Source organism: Panthera uncia (genome assembly GCF_023721935.1).
Source record: "Panthera uncia isolate 11264 chromosome B3 unlocalized genomic scaffold, Puncia_PCG_1.0 HiC_scaffold_1, whole genome shotgun sequence".
In the NCBI taxonomy this organism is placed as follows: Eukaryota; Metazoa; Chordata; class Mammalia; order Carnivora; family Felidae; genus Panthera; species Panthera uncia.
The window spans coordinates 64,089,372-64,104,811 of record NW_026057582.1 but is presented as its reverse complement, the minus strand read 5'-3'; the positions used below and the strand labels follow the sequence as shown (position 1 = coordinate 64,104,811).

Below are 15,440 nucleotides of genomic sequence, written 5' to 3'. Positions count from 1 at the left end.
GCCATTTTTACCGCTGGGTAGAAGAAGTGGAATTCTGATCTCCCTACTGGGTTACCACTTGTGTGTGAGGAGTGGGTTTCATGGTCTTCGGCTGGAGGAAGGCAGTTCTAATAAAAAAAAATGTTTTGTTTTTGCTTTCTAAGGCTACACCTTTCACAGTCCTTCCACTTGAGAGAGCAAGCTTTTCTTGTGGTTGGTTTTCTGTTATTTTTTCTTTCTCTTTTTTTGCCTGTGCTATGTGATATTTCTGGGTTGAAGCTTCTCTGTTGTCCAGTCCAGTATATATGAGGCAAAAAGAAATCCCAGAGAACTCACTATCATTTTGTTCTGCAAATTCCAGTGTCATTAGACAGTCTATCTTCTCTCCACCATTCAGAATCTTGATGTTTGCTTTTTATATATTGTGCTCGGGAATTTTAGCTATACTTAGTGGAAGAAATAGGAAGAAACATGTTTTTTCATTTTGCATGGAACTGGATGTCCTAAATGATTTAAGAGAAAAAGTGGTCCATTAAGAATTTCAAAACAAATGCCCCAAAATTTTTAATTCTTAATAGTATTTTACCACCATATTTTTCTAAGTTACTAAGATGTGTTTAAGGTTGAGTGTATTCTGTTGTATATATGTATGTATGTATGTATGTATGTATGTATATATGTATGTATGTATAAAACCTTATATATTTCTTTATTCTTATAGGATTATGTACTGAAGGACTCTACCGTGTTAGTGGGAACAAAACTGATCAAGACAATATTCAAAAGCAGTTTGATCAAGGTGAGGTATATACAAAATACAATCATTTTTAAATTATTTTCCTTACTGAAATTTCATGGTGGGAAGACTGATTTTTATAAGGAAGTGGGATTTTGGGGAGGAAAGAGTCTTGAAGCAGGATTTTAAACGTGTGATAGAATATTTACCATAGTCAAGAATAGGAGAGCTATAAATCCGTTACCAGAATTAAAAAAGCAATCAATTGACTTATGACAAATCAGCATCTTTCTAAGTCAGAAATAATACTTAATTAAAGGTGCAGTTTAATTTTTTTTCCATGCTTTAGGGCCAGCTAACCATTAGGAATTAAAAAAAACAAATCAAAGTTTTAAATGTAAAAAAACTATAAGCACTATGGAGAAAAATGAGTGAATATTTTATAATCTTGGAGTAGCAAGGCCTAAACTTGATATGAAATGTAGAAATCCTAAACAGGATGATAACCTGGACTGCTATCTCTGTGTGAGATAGTGGATAAAACGTGAACAAAACCGGGAGACAAACTATAAACTTGAGGGAGGTGTGGAATAATCTTGGATGGAATAAGCAGTTCACATCAGAAGAAAGAGACGAAAGAGTATATGAAAATATGCTCTGTCTCTATGATTTGTAGTACAAACACTAAAATAAAAAGAATTGATTTTGATTTATTATCAGAGTGAAAAGATTGTTGATAGAGTGTAGAGAAGCAGGTATGTTGTACACTGTTGGTTGTGGATACCTTTTGAGAGGTAGTTCATGTATAACTATTAAAATTCAGATACTTTGCTCCAGAAATTCCACTTATAAATATTTATGTTACAGAAGTCTTTGTATAAGCTTACCAAGATATACTTGAAAGAGCATTTATAGCAGTGTCGTCTCAAATTTTTTTAAAAAGAGGAGGGGACCTATCCACGTTCTTTATAAGTGGAATACTAGGTTCCTGTGTAAAATAGTGTAGATTTATGTGTGTTAAAATGGTAAAATGTCAGTTATTGAGTGGTATGAAAGCTTTGGAAGTATTTTCTATATACAGGACTTCATTTTAAATTTGTGCGATTTCACTTACAGTAATTAAGGAATAGGTTATAGTCAATACTATGGCCTCTTGAATTATACTTCATGGTTTTGTTTTCTCGTTCTGTCACTTACTGTGCCTAGGGCAATTAATTTTTCTAAACCCTAACTTTTTCATATCTAGACTAGGAGTGATAAGAGGAACTGGGATGAATAATGAGATAATGAAGAGTTTTCTGTGCCACACACCATATCAAATATTCATTGGATAGCTCTTGTTATAGAAAATGTAGCCTAAGAAAATAAGCTTTAGTATATAATAGTGTTTATCATAGCATCTTTAATGTTTTTAAATAAAATCTAAATGTTCAGTAATAAAATATTATGTAAATTGTTAAATCTTGGGGAATATTTTTTGGTCATTATAACCATTTAGGGCAAAAGGTTATTAATGGGTTAAGGATGTGTGAATTCTTAGTACTATTCTTGCAAATTTTCAATTATATTACAATTAAATGTTACTTGGTACACACAGAAAATGTTTTAAACGTTTGCTTGTGAAATTTTAATCATCTTAGATAATGCCTTAAAAACAAAATCCAGTATAAAAATGTATTCATGATTTTTCTAGTTTTTTTTTTAATGAATAAAAAGGGATGAAAGGAAACAGGCCCGAATAAATAAAATGTAAATAGTGATTGTTTCTAGGTGATGGGGGTAATTTTTTTCTTGTTGTTGATCTGTGTTTTTACATTTTCTGTCATAAATACCAAAATTTGATATCATAAATACCAAAATTATAAAAGGAAAAAATAATTCTTTTAATAGCAGATTAACCTTGTGATACACCTTTAGTATATTCTATTCTTGTTTTTTAAGTCAGAACTTCACTGAAAAGGGTTGAGATGAAACTATTCCATACAAAAAAATCAAGTGTAAGCTAGAAGGTGTAAACTCACTTGATTTCAGCAAGTATAAGTAGAAGGTTTAAACTAAAATTTATATGCTTAATTCCTATCTTTTGTCTTTCTGTTTTTTTATGGCCTTTTTTAAAGTTTGTTTTGAAAGAGAGAGAGTGGGGAAGGGGCAGAGAGAAAGGGAATCTGGTAACCCAATTGACTGAGCCACCTAGGTGCCCCTGTAAAATAGCTTATGTAAACAAAATATTTTAAAAGGTAGGTATTAGTGAATGCTAATGCTCTATAACATACTAATAAGCCTAACAGCCTTTTACATTTGCTGTAATAGAAGATGCTTCCTGCTTGGTTCTCTCTTCCCTTATGTAGGCAAACTTATTAAAACAGAGTAGGAGGGGCTCCTGAGCATCTCAGTTGGTTGAACATCTGACTCTTGATTTTGGTTCAGGTCATGTCACAGTTCATGAGATGGAGCCCTCATCAGGCTCTGCACTAGTAGTGCAGAGCCTGTTTGGGATTCTCTTTCCCACTTCTTTCTCTCTCTCTCTCTCTCTCTCTCTCTCTCTGCCCCTGCCCCTGCCCCTGCCCCTGCCCCTGCCCCATGTGCTCTCTCTCTATCTCTCTCTAAAAAATAAATAAACTTAAAAAAAAAAAAAAACATTTGGGGAGGGGTGAATCAGCCTGTAAAGAAACACGGCTGAGGAGAAGACTAATACATTTGGATCTATAAGTACCTATATTTAGCTTACCTCTCTTATAATTAATTAAAATTTTATTATATAAATTACAAATTTAAATTTTTGTCTTGTAGATCATAATATCAGTCTCGTATCAATGGAAGTAACAGTAAATGCTGTAGCTGGAGCTCTTAAAGCTTTCTTTGCAGATCTGCCAGACCCGTTAATTCCATATTCTCTTCATCCAGAGCTATTGGAAGCAGCAAGTAAGTTGTAAGCCTCCTTTTTTGGAGAGAGATGATGATGGTGGGTTTAATGTACTGATTGCTTTGTGTTAAAATCATCCATGCACTAGAATGTGTAGCTAATAAAAATTCAGCTTATAAGACTCTTTCTTAAAGGTTATTTTCCTGCAAGTAAACAAAATCAGAATCCGGGGGAGTGATCCCCAGAAATATTTAGTTGTAGCTGGTCTCTCAGGTGACTCAGTGCTTCTAGCAATTTGAAGATCATTGTACTAGAAATTTGTGATTTGTATTTTTATTTCAGACTTAGAGGCTGTGTAAGAAAATTAAATGAACTCTTCATGTGAATGTATCTCTAACATATTTCAGTAAAATATTAACCTGTGTATGGTGTGTACACATGTGTATTTAAGTTTTTTAAAGTCAAATTAACTTTGGCCTCATATCTTAAGTCATTTTTTGCAAAAGTAAGGTAGGAAAGTAGGTGCTTATTCAGTATAACCATTTCAAATTTTATCTCTGAGTCAATTTGACCTTGTGATTAGCTTTACATGCAAAAAGGCTATTGTAATAGATGATAATGTATTTAGCAGGTTTCTTAGAACATTTTGTTTTTGTTTACTTATTCTCATATGCTTCAAACAGATTCTTCATTGTCTTTTACAGTAAGCAAAGCAGGAAGCTTTATCAGATATTTTTAAATGTGTGTTTCAACAAATTCCTTCCTACTTTGATTTTACAGAAATCCCAGATAAAACAGAACGTCTTCATGCATTGAAAGAAATTGTTAAGAAATTTCATCCTGTAAACTATGATGTATTCAGATATGTAATAACACATCTAAACAGGTATTTTTATTTTTTGTTTATGCAGTTGCACTGTAAATTTTAAACTTCCAATTTTAAATTGGGTTAATAATAAGATAGAGAAAAGAAGGCAAACTAATTTTAAATATAGTTGAATTTTGGGTCTTCTCTGGATTTTTAAAATAGATTTTCACAACTTGTTTAAAGAAAGGTATATGATTGTGACTCTTTTAGTACATGTAATGATTATATAAATAGTATAGTAAGTATATTATATAAGTAGTAAGAATATTGCTATTATTCAACAGTTCTCTTCTATAGACTCTTAGAATTTTAGGTATGAAATGACTCTTAACCAAATGAACCTATTTGAAGTTGGAAAAATTGAGGTTTAAAGAGGGAAATTAGATACTCAGTGTCACATAATTAATAAGTGACACATCTTATGAGTAAGACCCCAAGTCTCTTAGAGGTTTCACTTAATTTTTTGTATCACACTCTGTTGCTTTTGTATATCTTGCTTGTTTTGTTCGGGTATAGCCCACAAAGTGAAATTTTATCAGAAACTTAAATTCATATTACCGTCCATCCTGTTAACCTGAAATGCAGGACATTAATCCTGCACTAAAATCTTAAATATGTTAAACTTCAAGCGTATCCTTTTTTGTAAAGTGATAACTCTCTTCACAATACCATTTATTAAGTGAAAGGCAGTATTGTGTCATAGCTTAAAGCTCAGACTGTTGAGTCAGAGAGGCTCAGATGTGAAACATTTTTATTAGTTATGTGACCTTAGGCATATTACTTAACCTTGCTTAAGTCTTCATTTTCTCAACTATAAAAATGAGAAATATAACACCTCACAAAGTTGTTCTTAGGACTAAATAGAATTACTAGTATTTGTGCTAAGTTTTTCAAAAGTCTGCTCCTTATAATTTCTATTGACACTAATGAAGTTTTTTTTTATTTTAACTTATAACATCAATGTTGAAACCCAAGTACATTTCAGTTTTGTATCTCTTAAATGTTTAAAGTTTTATTGTTGCAATCAGTGTAGTATAAAATTATATTAAGGTTTCTAGTAACTATTCTCTGAAGTCTCCCTCCTTGAGAAAATACCAGCATACTAGTATTGTCATAAAATTAGTGGAGTATCATCTTTTGAAAATTATCATACAAATGGTTCTTGAAATGATAACAGATGTGTACATGGTACTGTTAGAGACCTTACCCAATATAGAGTGTAAAGATGGTTTGTGAACATATTATTGTTTGGCCAGATTAAAGTGCTGAAGTAAGAATTGGTGCTTTATTTAAAAAAAATTTTTGAGAGACAGAGTGTGAGCAGGGGAGGGGCAGAGAGAGAGGAAGACACAGAATCCAAAGCAGGTTCCAGGCTCCAAGCTGTCAGCACAGAACCTGATGTGGGGCTTGAACTCATGAACCCTGAGACCATGACCTGAGCCATAGTCAGACGCTTAACCAACTGAGACACCCAGGCACCCCAGAATTGTACTTTATTTAAAAGAATAGGGAAAAAAGACCAAGGGGAAAAGCATGGTCAGAGAAGCATAGTACTAGTCCACTAGCAATATTATTTTAGACAGTACCATGTTTGGCTTCAGTAATAGAACCATACAGCAGCAGAAGCATACATGATGTGTTGAGGAATGGCAGAGGACTTTGTGATTCCAGTAGAGAGAAGGATGAACAGAGTAAGAGGTGAGGTCAGAAAGGGAAGAGAGACAGTGTGAGATTATATAGGACAGTACTTCTCAGAGTGTAATATGTCTAACTTTAATCTTTAAAATGTTTTATTGACAAGGAAATTGCTTATGAGTGTATGTCGCTAAGCACACTGTTGACTTCCAACTGACATTTGTGAGGAGGTGAGGAATGAGACTTTCTTAATGAAAATAGCATGGCATGCCTGTCACTCTGAGTGGTAGGGGGACCACTGGAGAGTAAAGCAGAGAAATAATATCATCAGACTTAAATTTTAAAAGGATTGGTCAACCAGACTTGTAATGGGAACTCTGTGTGCCAAGTATTCTGAAGAGTGCTAGGGACATAGAAAGTGAACAAAGCAGTCACTCATTAAGTTCTAGTATAAGAAATGAATGATAAATAAATATATAATAGATCATTGGCAAATTGCAGAAATGAATCCATGGAGTTACTCTTTTGTTATATTCTCTTTCAGCCTCCATATTCAGTGAGTTCCTGTGTTGAATCACTTTTTTCTCCTCTAATTATTTTTCCTGTTTGTTCCTGTGCCACTGCTTTAGCCATTATCATTTCTCATTTAGGTAACTCTAGTTTCATTGTAATTAAGCTCTCTTCATGCCAGTTTTCCTCTTGATCCTCCTGTGATCCTGATCTAAGAATGATCTTTCTATAAAGATGTTTTTTAATTGAATAACATCTTATATCCTAAAGAAAAAAATGTTCAACATTAAGTGGTCTAGTTCTGACTTACTCAGTTAACACCTTCTTTCCATTTCCTCTAAGCACACAACACAGCAAGTAGCTGGATTAATAGCATTTAATCAGAGGTATCAATTTGTGCCTGTCATTACATCTTAATATGACTGCCTCAGTTCTCAAAATGTAGTCCTCAAACCAGCAGTAGCAGCATCACCCCAGAACTTGTTAGGAATGCAAATTATCAGATCCCACCCCAGACATAACTATCAGTCTCTGTTTTAACAAGCCCTCTAGGAGGTTCTGATACACACTGAAGTTGAGAACCACTGTTTTGACTGAATTACCTTCCCTTCCTACCATTTTACCAATTGCCCATCACTCTTAACTCAAACATCAGACATTACCTCTTCAAGGAAGCCTTTCCTAGGCACCCTCATCTCTTACTTGGTACCTTTCTTTTGTAGTTTTTGACTGAGCAAATAGACCTGATGCCCATGCTGTAATGTCTTTCAACTTTACAGGTGTTTTTGTTTTTTTGCCTTTCGTTTTTTGTTTGGTTTTCTTTTTTCAGAATCTACACTTGTCTACTGCATAGAAACAACTGAATGGACCCACTATAGTTAGTCAGCTTTATTCTGAATATTCTAATTTTCTCTCTTAACAAATAGTAATAACTTTTACCATAGAACACATATTTTTAGGGCATATTACTTTACCTCAGATGAACAATTCCTGTGGTTGGGGGAAGGGGTTTCTTTGGTTTATATTTAAAATATTTTGATGTGCAAATTTAATTACGAGATTTTCCCACTACCTTCCATCCTGGATTATTTCTTTATGTGTGGAAGAAGAGCATCAGATAGAAATACTAAGATTCTTCCCCAATTTAATAATTTTGATTTATAATTTAAGATTTTTCTCTTAGGTTTCTTATTACAATGGTAGAAGTGCTTGCTCACATATTTAAAGAGCTATATGTAAATCTGTTAATACAATGTATAATCATTTATAAATTCTTAAGTAAATTCTTAATTAAGTGATAAATTCTTATTAAAATTCTAACTAAGAATGTTAAGGTGGAATGTGTTTCTGTGAACTGTTGTCTTTCAAATTAAATTTGTAGCAAGGTACAATATATTTAATGATGGAAAAGATTCTTTTTTGCAATATTAGAAACTAAGTTTTTTGAAAGTTGAAAAAGTCTGTTGGTTGGAGGATATGATAGAGTAATTTTTCTAAAGTTTGATTTTTCCAAGGATCAGCGAGCTGACAATACCACGGTTTGTCTTTTCATCTCTCATAATAGTCAAGGAATTTGGATATGCAGTTAGAATTTTCGGTCTCTGTTGCCAGAAACTCATTAAAGTTTGTCACGTGTCCTCCTTACTCTGAGAAAAAGGTTTTTTTTCCACACACATTAAGGAGGTTTCTATACATAAATTATAAAACCCCTGGTACCACGTTTTTTTAAAGACTATCTTTGATTTTTCACAAGGAATGGATTTGCTGTCTCCTGTTACTAGAATGTAGTTGAAAATCTTAGAATGCACAAGAAGAAAGATGGTTTAAATGTGAAGTTAAGATAAAAAATTTTTAAAACTAAATCATCTGAGATCTCTGATACTTAAATTGCCATGAATTTTGATTGGTTTCTAATTGTTTTTTCCTATCATAATTTCAGGGTTAGTCAGCAAAACAAAATCAACCTAATGACAGCAGACAACTTATCCATCTGTTTTTGGCCAACCTTGATGAGACCCGATTTTGAAAATCGAGAGTTTCTGTCTACTACTAAGATCCATCAGTCTGTTGTTGAAACATTCATTCAGCAGTGTCAGTTTTTCTTTTATAATGGAGAAATTGTGGAAACTGTGAACACTGTGGCTCCTCCACCACCTTCAAACCCAGGACAGTTGGTGGAACCAATGGTACCGCTTCAGTTGCCACCACCTTTGCAACCTCAGCTGATTCAACCACAGTTACAGACAGATCCTCTTGGTATTATATAAGTACGAACTGATTGCAGACAGCCTGAATTTGGACAAAAAGCAAATCTAGGCATGCATGTTTCAGGGTTCAGTAGTATACTTGATTTTTCTTACAGGTAATTCACAGTCAAAATGATGAGACATTTTCTCTTTGAACTATATGGTATAATTCCTTAGTCATTTACATTACAAATCTAACATGTGATAAGCATGACTGGAGAGGTTTAATTTTTATAAACAAAAATAGCTATAAAATACAAAGCTGCTGTTGCATGCAACCTTATTGCAATCAGTATATCATTCCTGTGGCATTTTCTGTCACATTATATTGTGAATAAAATTTTTCTATAGAAATTAAATGATTTAAAAACTCACATATATGAAACATTTAATGCTTTTCAGCCTGCTTTATGGCTGATTTTGTTATTTGATGTGCTGATTTGGGCAACTTAATTTACATTTTAGCAGTCTGTGTAGATAACTAAAAGCCCAGTTAAGTATTTTATAATTTCAGGCTACTTACGCCATGCTTGGGATGTTGTTTGAAAGAAAGAAAAATACACTTATCATATTTCTGCACCTTCATCTTTACTTCTAAATAAACCTGTGGATGATTTGATGAGGGGTAAATGAACATATTTCTTGTACACGCATACCAAGGATATACTTGTGGCTAAAGTGAGTTGATAATATTGTGCAAAGGATAGTTGTCACCAACTCATTTCTTTATGGTCCATAATGAAATAAACATCTTGTATACTGTTAATTCTGTAAACAGATGCATGTTCAAAAGATCTATGATGGTCTTGTAATCTTAATCTAATATATTTTAGATATTTTAATTTTTTCCCTCTTGGGAAATACATTTAGTATAGTGTAGAAAATACTTCATGACATTTTCATATAAGGTTATATAACTTTTCGTACATAAACATGAAATTTGTTGTAGAAAATTCTTTAAACCAAACATTTTAATCTAGGACTTCAATTTAATCTGTTCCTTGAATCTATTTTTATGTGGCCCTTAAAAACATATCCAAAAGTCCATTGCTAATATAGCAATAAAAATACTTTGGGTACTGACAGCCTCTTTGGAGTGTGTACATATAAAGTTGCAAACTTGTATTCATATTCTTTTCTGTGATATGTTGTACTAAAATCCAAAATGCTTTTGCACCATTTTTTAAAACAATTTTTTTTGATGTTGGTACCAGATTTGCTGTAAATGATTGCTGCTTTGGGGGTTAAACATTTTGTTAGTAAAGATCCAACCAGAACACTAAATTACGGATAAAAATTTCAGAACTGGTGGCATAAATTTTTTTAGGCTTTAGTCAAAATTTGTTTATTACCAAACCATGCCATTTTTTTCTGGAAAGGAAAAAAAAATGGTTTGTTTTTCCTTGTTAGGTTATCTTTTCCTGTAGGAAAGAGGAAATTCTTTGGTCCGTGTTGTAATCCTCATTCATAATACAATTTTAAGGTTGTCTTATGTGTATTATAGTAAATAGATGATTTTGAGATTGGAGGCTCCTAAGAGTTTGATTTGCTCCATTTTTCCCTAAAATAAATACCGTCTTTCCCAACTGTTATGTCCTAGGTATTGTACTTCTAATTTTAACTTCAGAATCAAGATGTCAACATCAACCAGGCTGCTGTTGAAGTACATGTATATTATAAATTATCTTATTTGTGTTATACTCTTACATGTTATTATCTTTTCTAAGAAAACAAAGTCCCTATTATTCCTATTGCAAAGCACACAGGAATTAAGAAAGTACAGTAATTTTTAAAAAGAAAAATCCGGTAAATGTAGTATTCTTAACTTGTTCTATATTACTTAATAACCTATTGTCTATATAGCTTTAATTTATAGCTGTCAGTTTAACATTGGCATGTCTGGCAAAGAAAATTAAACTTTAAGAGTTTTATAAACTGTTTCTAGGTTGCTAAAGAATTTATTTTTCTACTATATATGGTATAGACAAAGCTCAAAACTATGTACAGGAAAAAAGCCTGACTATTTCTTTTGGAAGTAGGCTGAAAAGAGAATTTTCAGAACTGTTCTTGTCTTCAGTTCATTTGGTCATGACTTTGCTATTGTAATATGTGAATCCCAGTTTATTTAAGCTATTCTCTTTTATACTTTGTTAATTTAACTTTCATGTACATTAAGTACCATTTTTGTTATTAAAACTAGCATTTATCATTTTCCACATTAACTACCTTACACCTTCCCCAAAACTTATCTCCACTTTTCTATGCATTCTATAATTGATTTGAAAAGCTTCATAGTGGGTCATTTAAAATTCTACATTTGGTTCAATTAACCTATAGGTTTCAGTTAATTGAAAATTAAAGTACAGTTTAAAGCTCAGTCTGTTACACTGAATTGATTGCGTTTGTTTTTGCCAAGGGTTTAGATATGTTTTTAAATATTAGAAAAATAATTCTAAGGACAGAATAATATAATTAAACTTTGCTTTGGTAAGTTACTGGAAGGTCTCACTGTTTAGGGACATATTATATATGAGACTTAAAGGATGAAAAGGATATTAGATAGTCTCATAATTATGGGTAAACATTAAGGCATTATATTTTACAATTTTAAATAAAATTCCATCTACACACATGTTGCCATTGTTTCATTTAAGCTTCAGTGCTTGTAGTTACTACAATATTGTACTTAACAGTGGTTAGGTTAGCAATATAAAGATGCATAGTGGTACTCCTTTTCAAATTTTTAATAGATTTATTGGAAGTCAAATTTATTTCAACAGACACTAGGATATACAATTAATTTTAGAACAAAATTCCAGGCATAATGTATTTCCATTTGAAATGGTATTTGTTTAGTGCTTTTTCCCCCCAACATTGACGATGTAAATACTGTGTAGGTAACCACAATCTAACTTAGCCAAAAAGCAGCTTTTATTTTCCATACTGTGTGTAAATAATGTAGACCCTTTTTTTTTTTTTTTTTAAGGTACTGGAATTTAATTTCTAATATCTCTTAGATATAAACAAAAGGGAACAATTGGAATAAGATTTAGGCCTTAGCTTCCATGGTGATTTTTAGTTTTTTATACGGTAATAATTGTGATGCTATTTGTCAACTGGATATAAATATATATATAATTTTAAAAAGTCAAAAGTGCTTTGTTTCTTTGTTTATAATTAATGTAATTTTGTGCTTCACCCACAGGATGCTGCAGTAAATTAAATATCAGTGAAGCTTCTTCTGTATAAAGAATGCTCTGAATAAAACATTAAGAAGCTGTGTAATTTTAAGTTATAGTTGCCTCTAATTTTACCATTTCATTGGTAAAAGCTATTTTCTTTTTTGTGTAAAATAGGAAAATAAAAATAAATTTTTCAATATGATGAAAGTTTTAGTAGGGAGGTATATTACTAAGCTTTTATACTATACCATGAGAGGAGATCCAAAATTCATTTTGGATGTACGCATACTGGTGAAAATTTAGTTTTTAAATGTTCAGGAAAAGATTGATTGCACAGATTTCTGATAATACTGTTACCTGGACCTGGTTGAGCTGTGGCTACACGTTCTTTTGAGCCACTGGAAATATTTTGAAGCCTATTTTAGTTTATTAGCAGAGCTGCTAACATTGAAAAATATACTTTTGTTTTGTCTTAATTGGTTTATGAATATTAAGCCAAACTTTATGGATGTATGTTCTAATATTCTGTGGATCTGATGAAGTCTGACTTTAATTTTTGTTTTTCTTGAAATTGATAATTTTAATTAATTACCTTAATTCTTAGGCTGAACAATTTCTGATTTGTTTCAACAGTTATGGGTTTTATTTACTTTTTTATTGTATTTGAATTCTTGACGTTCTCAGCAGCCTTTTCAGTTTCTCAAATGTCTGAAAATAAAATTTTCTAAGATTTAATAGGGGAAGGAACCACTCTTCAAAATGGATTTCTTATGGTAACATCGGTGTGTAGTTGAGAAAACTGTACAAGCATTAATATCTCATACCCAATATCCAATCATTAGATATCCAAGTACTGTGATCTCTTTACATTAGTTAAAATCTAATTAACAAACTTTGGGGATATTTACTATTAAGTTGAACCTTGTCATCATCCTATAAGCATGATTTCTGTCCCCAGCCCCAATATTAGTTTTATCTCTGTGGGTGTGGGAGCAGGTAGGTGGGGGGATCCACAGATGTCATATCAGTTAAATCTTAAAGTGTTTAATATTAGTATTTCATAGAAATTTTTCAGGCAATAGAAATGATTTTGGAAGGCTAATGGTAGTCAAAGTTTTAAGATTTCAATCATTACTGTTTAATATATAAAATTTATAAACCCTAAAATTAATACAGTGCTAGCAATTTTGGTTGTCATTTTACAAGTAGTGCTAAGATCTACAGTAAACACACTGAGTAGTTGTCACAGAATTTATAGTTTAGAAACACTTGTTTAATTCCCACAGTGCTGATTTTCTATTCAATTTTATTTGCCTCGTGTAAAAATTATGAACATTTTAATAATGGCTCTCCTGTTCTAAAAGTTTGCCTCATTTTTAGTTAAGATTCTCTTAGTGTTGTGACCTATTTTTTCAAAATTATTTTGTATTATATTTTATTCCAATACAAGTGATGTGGGCTTTAACAATTGACCTGTTTACTCATTGCTTCACTAGTTCATACAAGTTAGTTGTAATTATGTGTCTCCACTCACCAGATCATTTTCTTGTGACCTTAATAAACTAAGTGTTTTGTCCTAATCATTTAATATGTTTTAGGTACTTGTAGTTCTTAAAAGATCTTACCATTTTAAACGTGGAGCTCTTATTTTCTTTCCCTTCTCTTCAGATTCTGGTATTTCATTTTATCTAAATAATTGTCTTTGTAGGGGTTAGTGAAGCCACTTTATATGTAATACCCTAAAATTACAAGTAAAATTAGAAGCAATCCACACTATCCCTTCTGTTATTATTTGTGTAGGACTTGAGTTATTTTAAATGTGTAGGTGAAAAGATTTTAAAAACAAAACAAAAACCGAAGCTATGAGAACAGAGCCATTCGATCCTCTGTTAAATTGATCTCTTAGAAATTTCATTTTCAGATTTTTCATTTTTGTTGGTGTTCAGACGTTTAGTTGCCAAATGTTTTTGGTTTATAGAGAGAAACCATTACCAGTGATGCATTTTTCAAATACAAACTAAAATGTATCCAATTCTTTAGTTTCAAAATGATGGTAGAGGGCTGCCTGGCTGGCTCAGTCTTTGGAGCCTGTGACTCTTAATCTCCGAGTTGTGAGTTCGAGCCCCGCATTGGGTTGTAGAGATTATTTAATAAAATCTTTTTTTTTAAATGGCAGTTATAAGTTACTTAAAAATGTATTTAAATATTTTCATGTAGATTAAGGTGAGCAGACGTTTTCTGTGTAAGGGCAGATGGTAGATATCTTAGCAGGCCATATGATCTATGACACAATTCTGTTGCAGTGCAAAAATAGCCATAACCAGTATAGAAATAAATGAACATGACTGTGTTACAGTAAAACTGTGTTTACAAAAAAGAAGCAGCAGACTAGAATTGGCTCACAGACCAGATGATCCCTGGCAAAGATGGTTAGTAAAGTTCAAGTTTCCAACTAGGTGGAATAATTTATGATAGATTAATTCCAAATAATACAGGTCAAAGAAATAATTTGCAGAGGGTGATGATAATTGTCCTGTTTTACCACCCTTTTTTCCCCAAAAGGAATCATCTTTCTTAGTTTTAATAAGTGAGCTATGTGGAATAGTTCTTTAAAAGATCGTAGTAAATTATTAAAACATTGTATCCAGTAGGTAGGATTGGTGATACAATTGTATATATCAGGAACACCTGGCTGGCACAGTTTGAAAGAGTATGTGACTCTTGATCTTGGGGTCCTGAGTTTGAGCCCCACATTGGGTGTAGAGGTTACTTAATAAAACCTGAAAAAATAGTAATTGTTTATATATGTAAGAATTGATTTGCTTTCACAGCCTTCTATTCTTAAAGATGACTTAGTATTTTTGAGGGTGGTAATTGCATCTCCACACACTGTACATTAATGAGCAAATGTTAAATATTTCAGTAAATTGTGACATTAATGAAGTGATTATTTTTGAAATACCCTTAAATACCAAAATCATGTCTATAATGGATCTAAAAGTATGTGACCACTATTAATAGTAGGTTTCTGCTTCTGAAACCTTTTTTTGGCTGTTTTTAGTCTACGTAAGTGCCATATGAGGCATACAGGCAGCAAATCTTAATTCAGTCTGAAATTCAAGCAAGGTCCTTCAAGTAAAAATAATCTTAGAAGTTTTAAGAATGTGCCGGGTTTTGAGTATTTTTCTGTTTATAAGCCATGGTTCCCAAATCTCAGAATCACTAGTGGAAATTAAGACTCAAAACTATCCAGAAGGCATCCAACTATACAAATCTTTGAGGTACAAAAATGAGATATTTATTCCCAGTTATGTGCTTATATATTCCATATGGGGAGGACAGAATGGGAGTTTCTGGAAGAAAAAGTTCACATGAGAATGGTTCATTACATAGAAAAAACCTTGATATTCAAATTTAAACT

At 32.2% G+C, this 15,440-nt stretch overlaps 1 protein-coding gene across 6 annotated transcripts in view; it reads left to right on the top strand.

The window, feature by feature from the left end:
• The window catches only part of ARHGAP5 (Rho GTPase activating protein 5), a 77,746-nt gene extending 65,618 nt beyond the window's left edge, over positions 1-12,128 (top strand). For all 6 annotated transcript variants that reach the window (XM_049612922.1, XM_049612919.1, XM_049612923.1 and 3 more), the window contains exons 4-7: positions 701-778; positions 3,506-3,637; positions 4,359-4,464; positions 8,531-12,128. In XM_049612922.1, coding sequence (XP_049468879.1) covers positions 701-778; positions 3,506-3,637; positions 4,359-4,464; positions 8,531-8,858 — 644 coding nt within the window. In that variant the 3' untranslated portion in view covers positions 8,859-12,128. The remainder of the gene's footprint in view (positions 1-700; positions 779-3,505; positions 3,638-4,358; positions 4,465-8,530) is intronic.
• Positions 12,129-15,440: the final 3,312 nt, after the last annotated feature.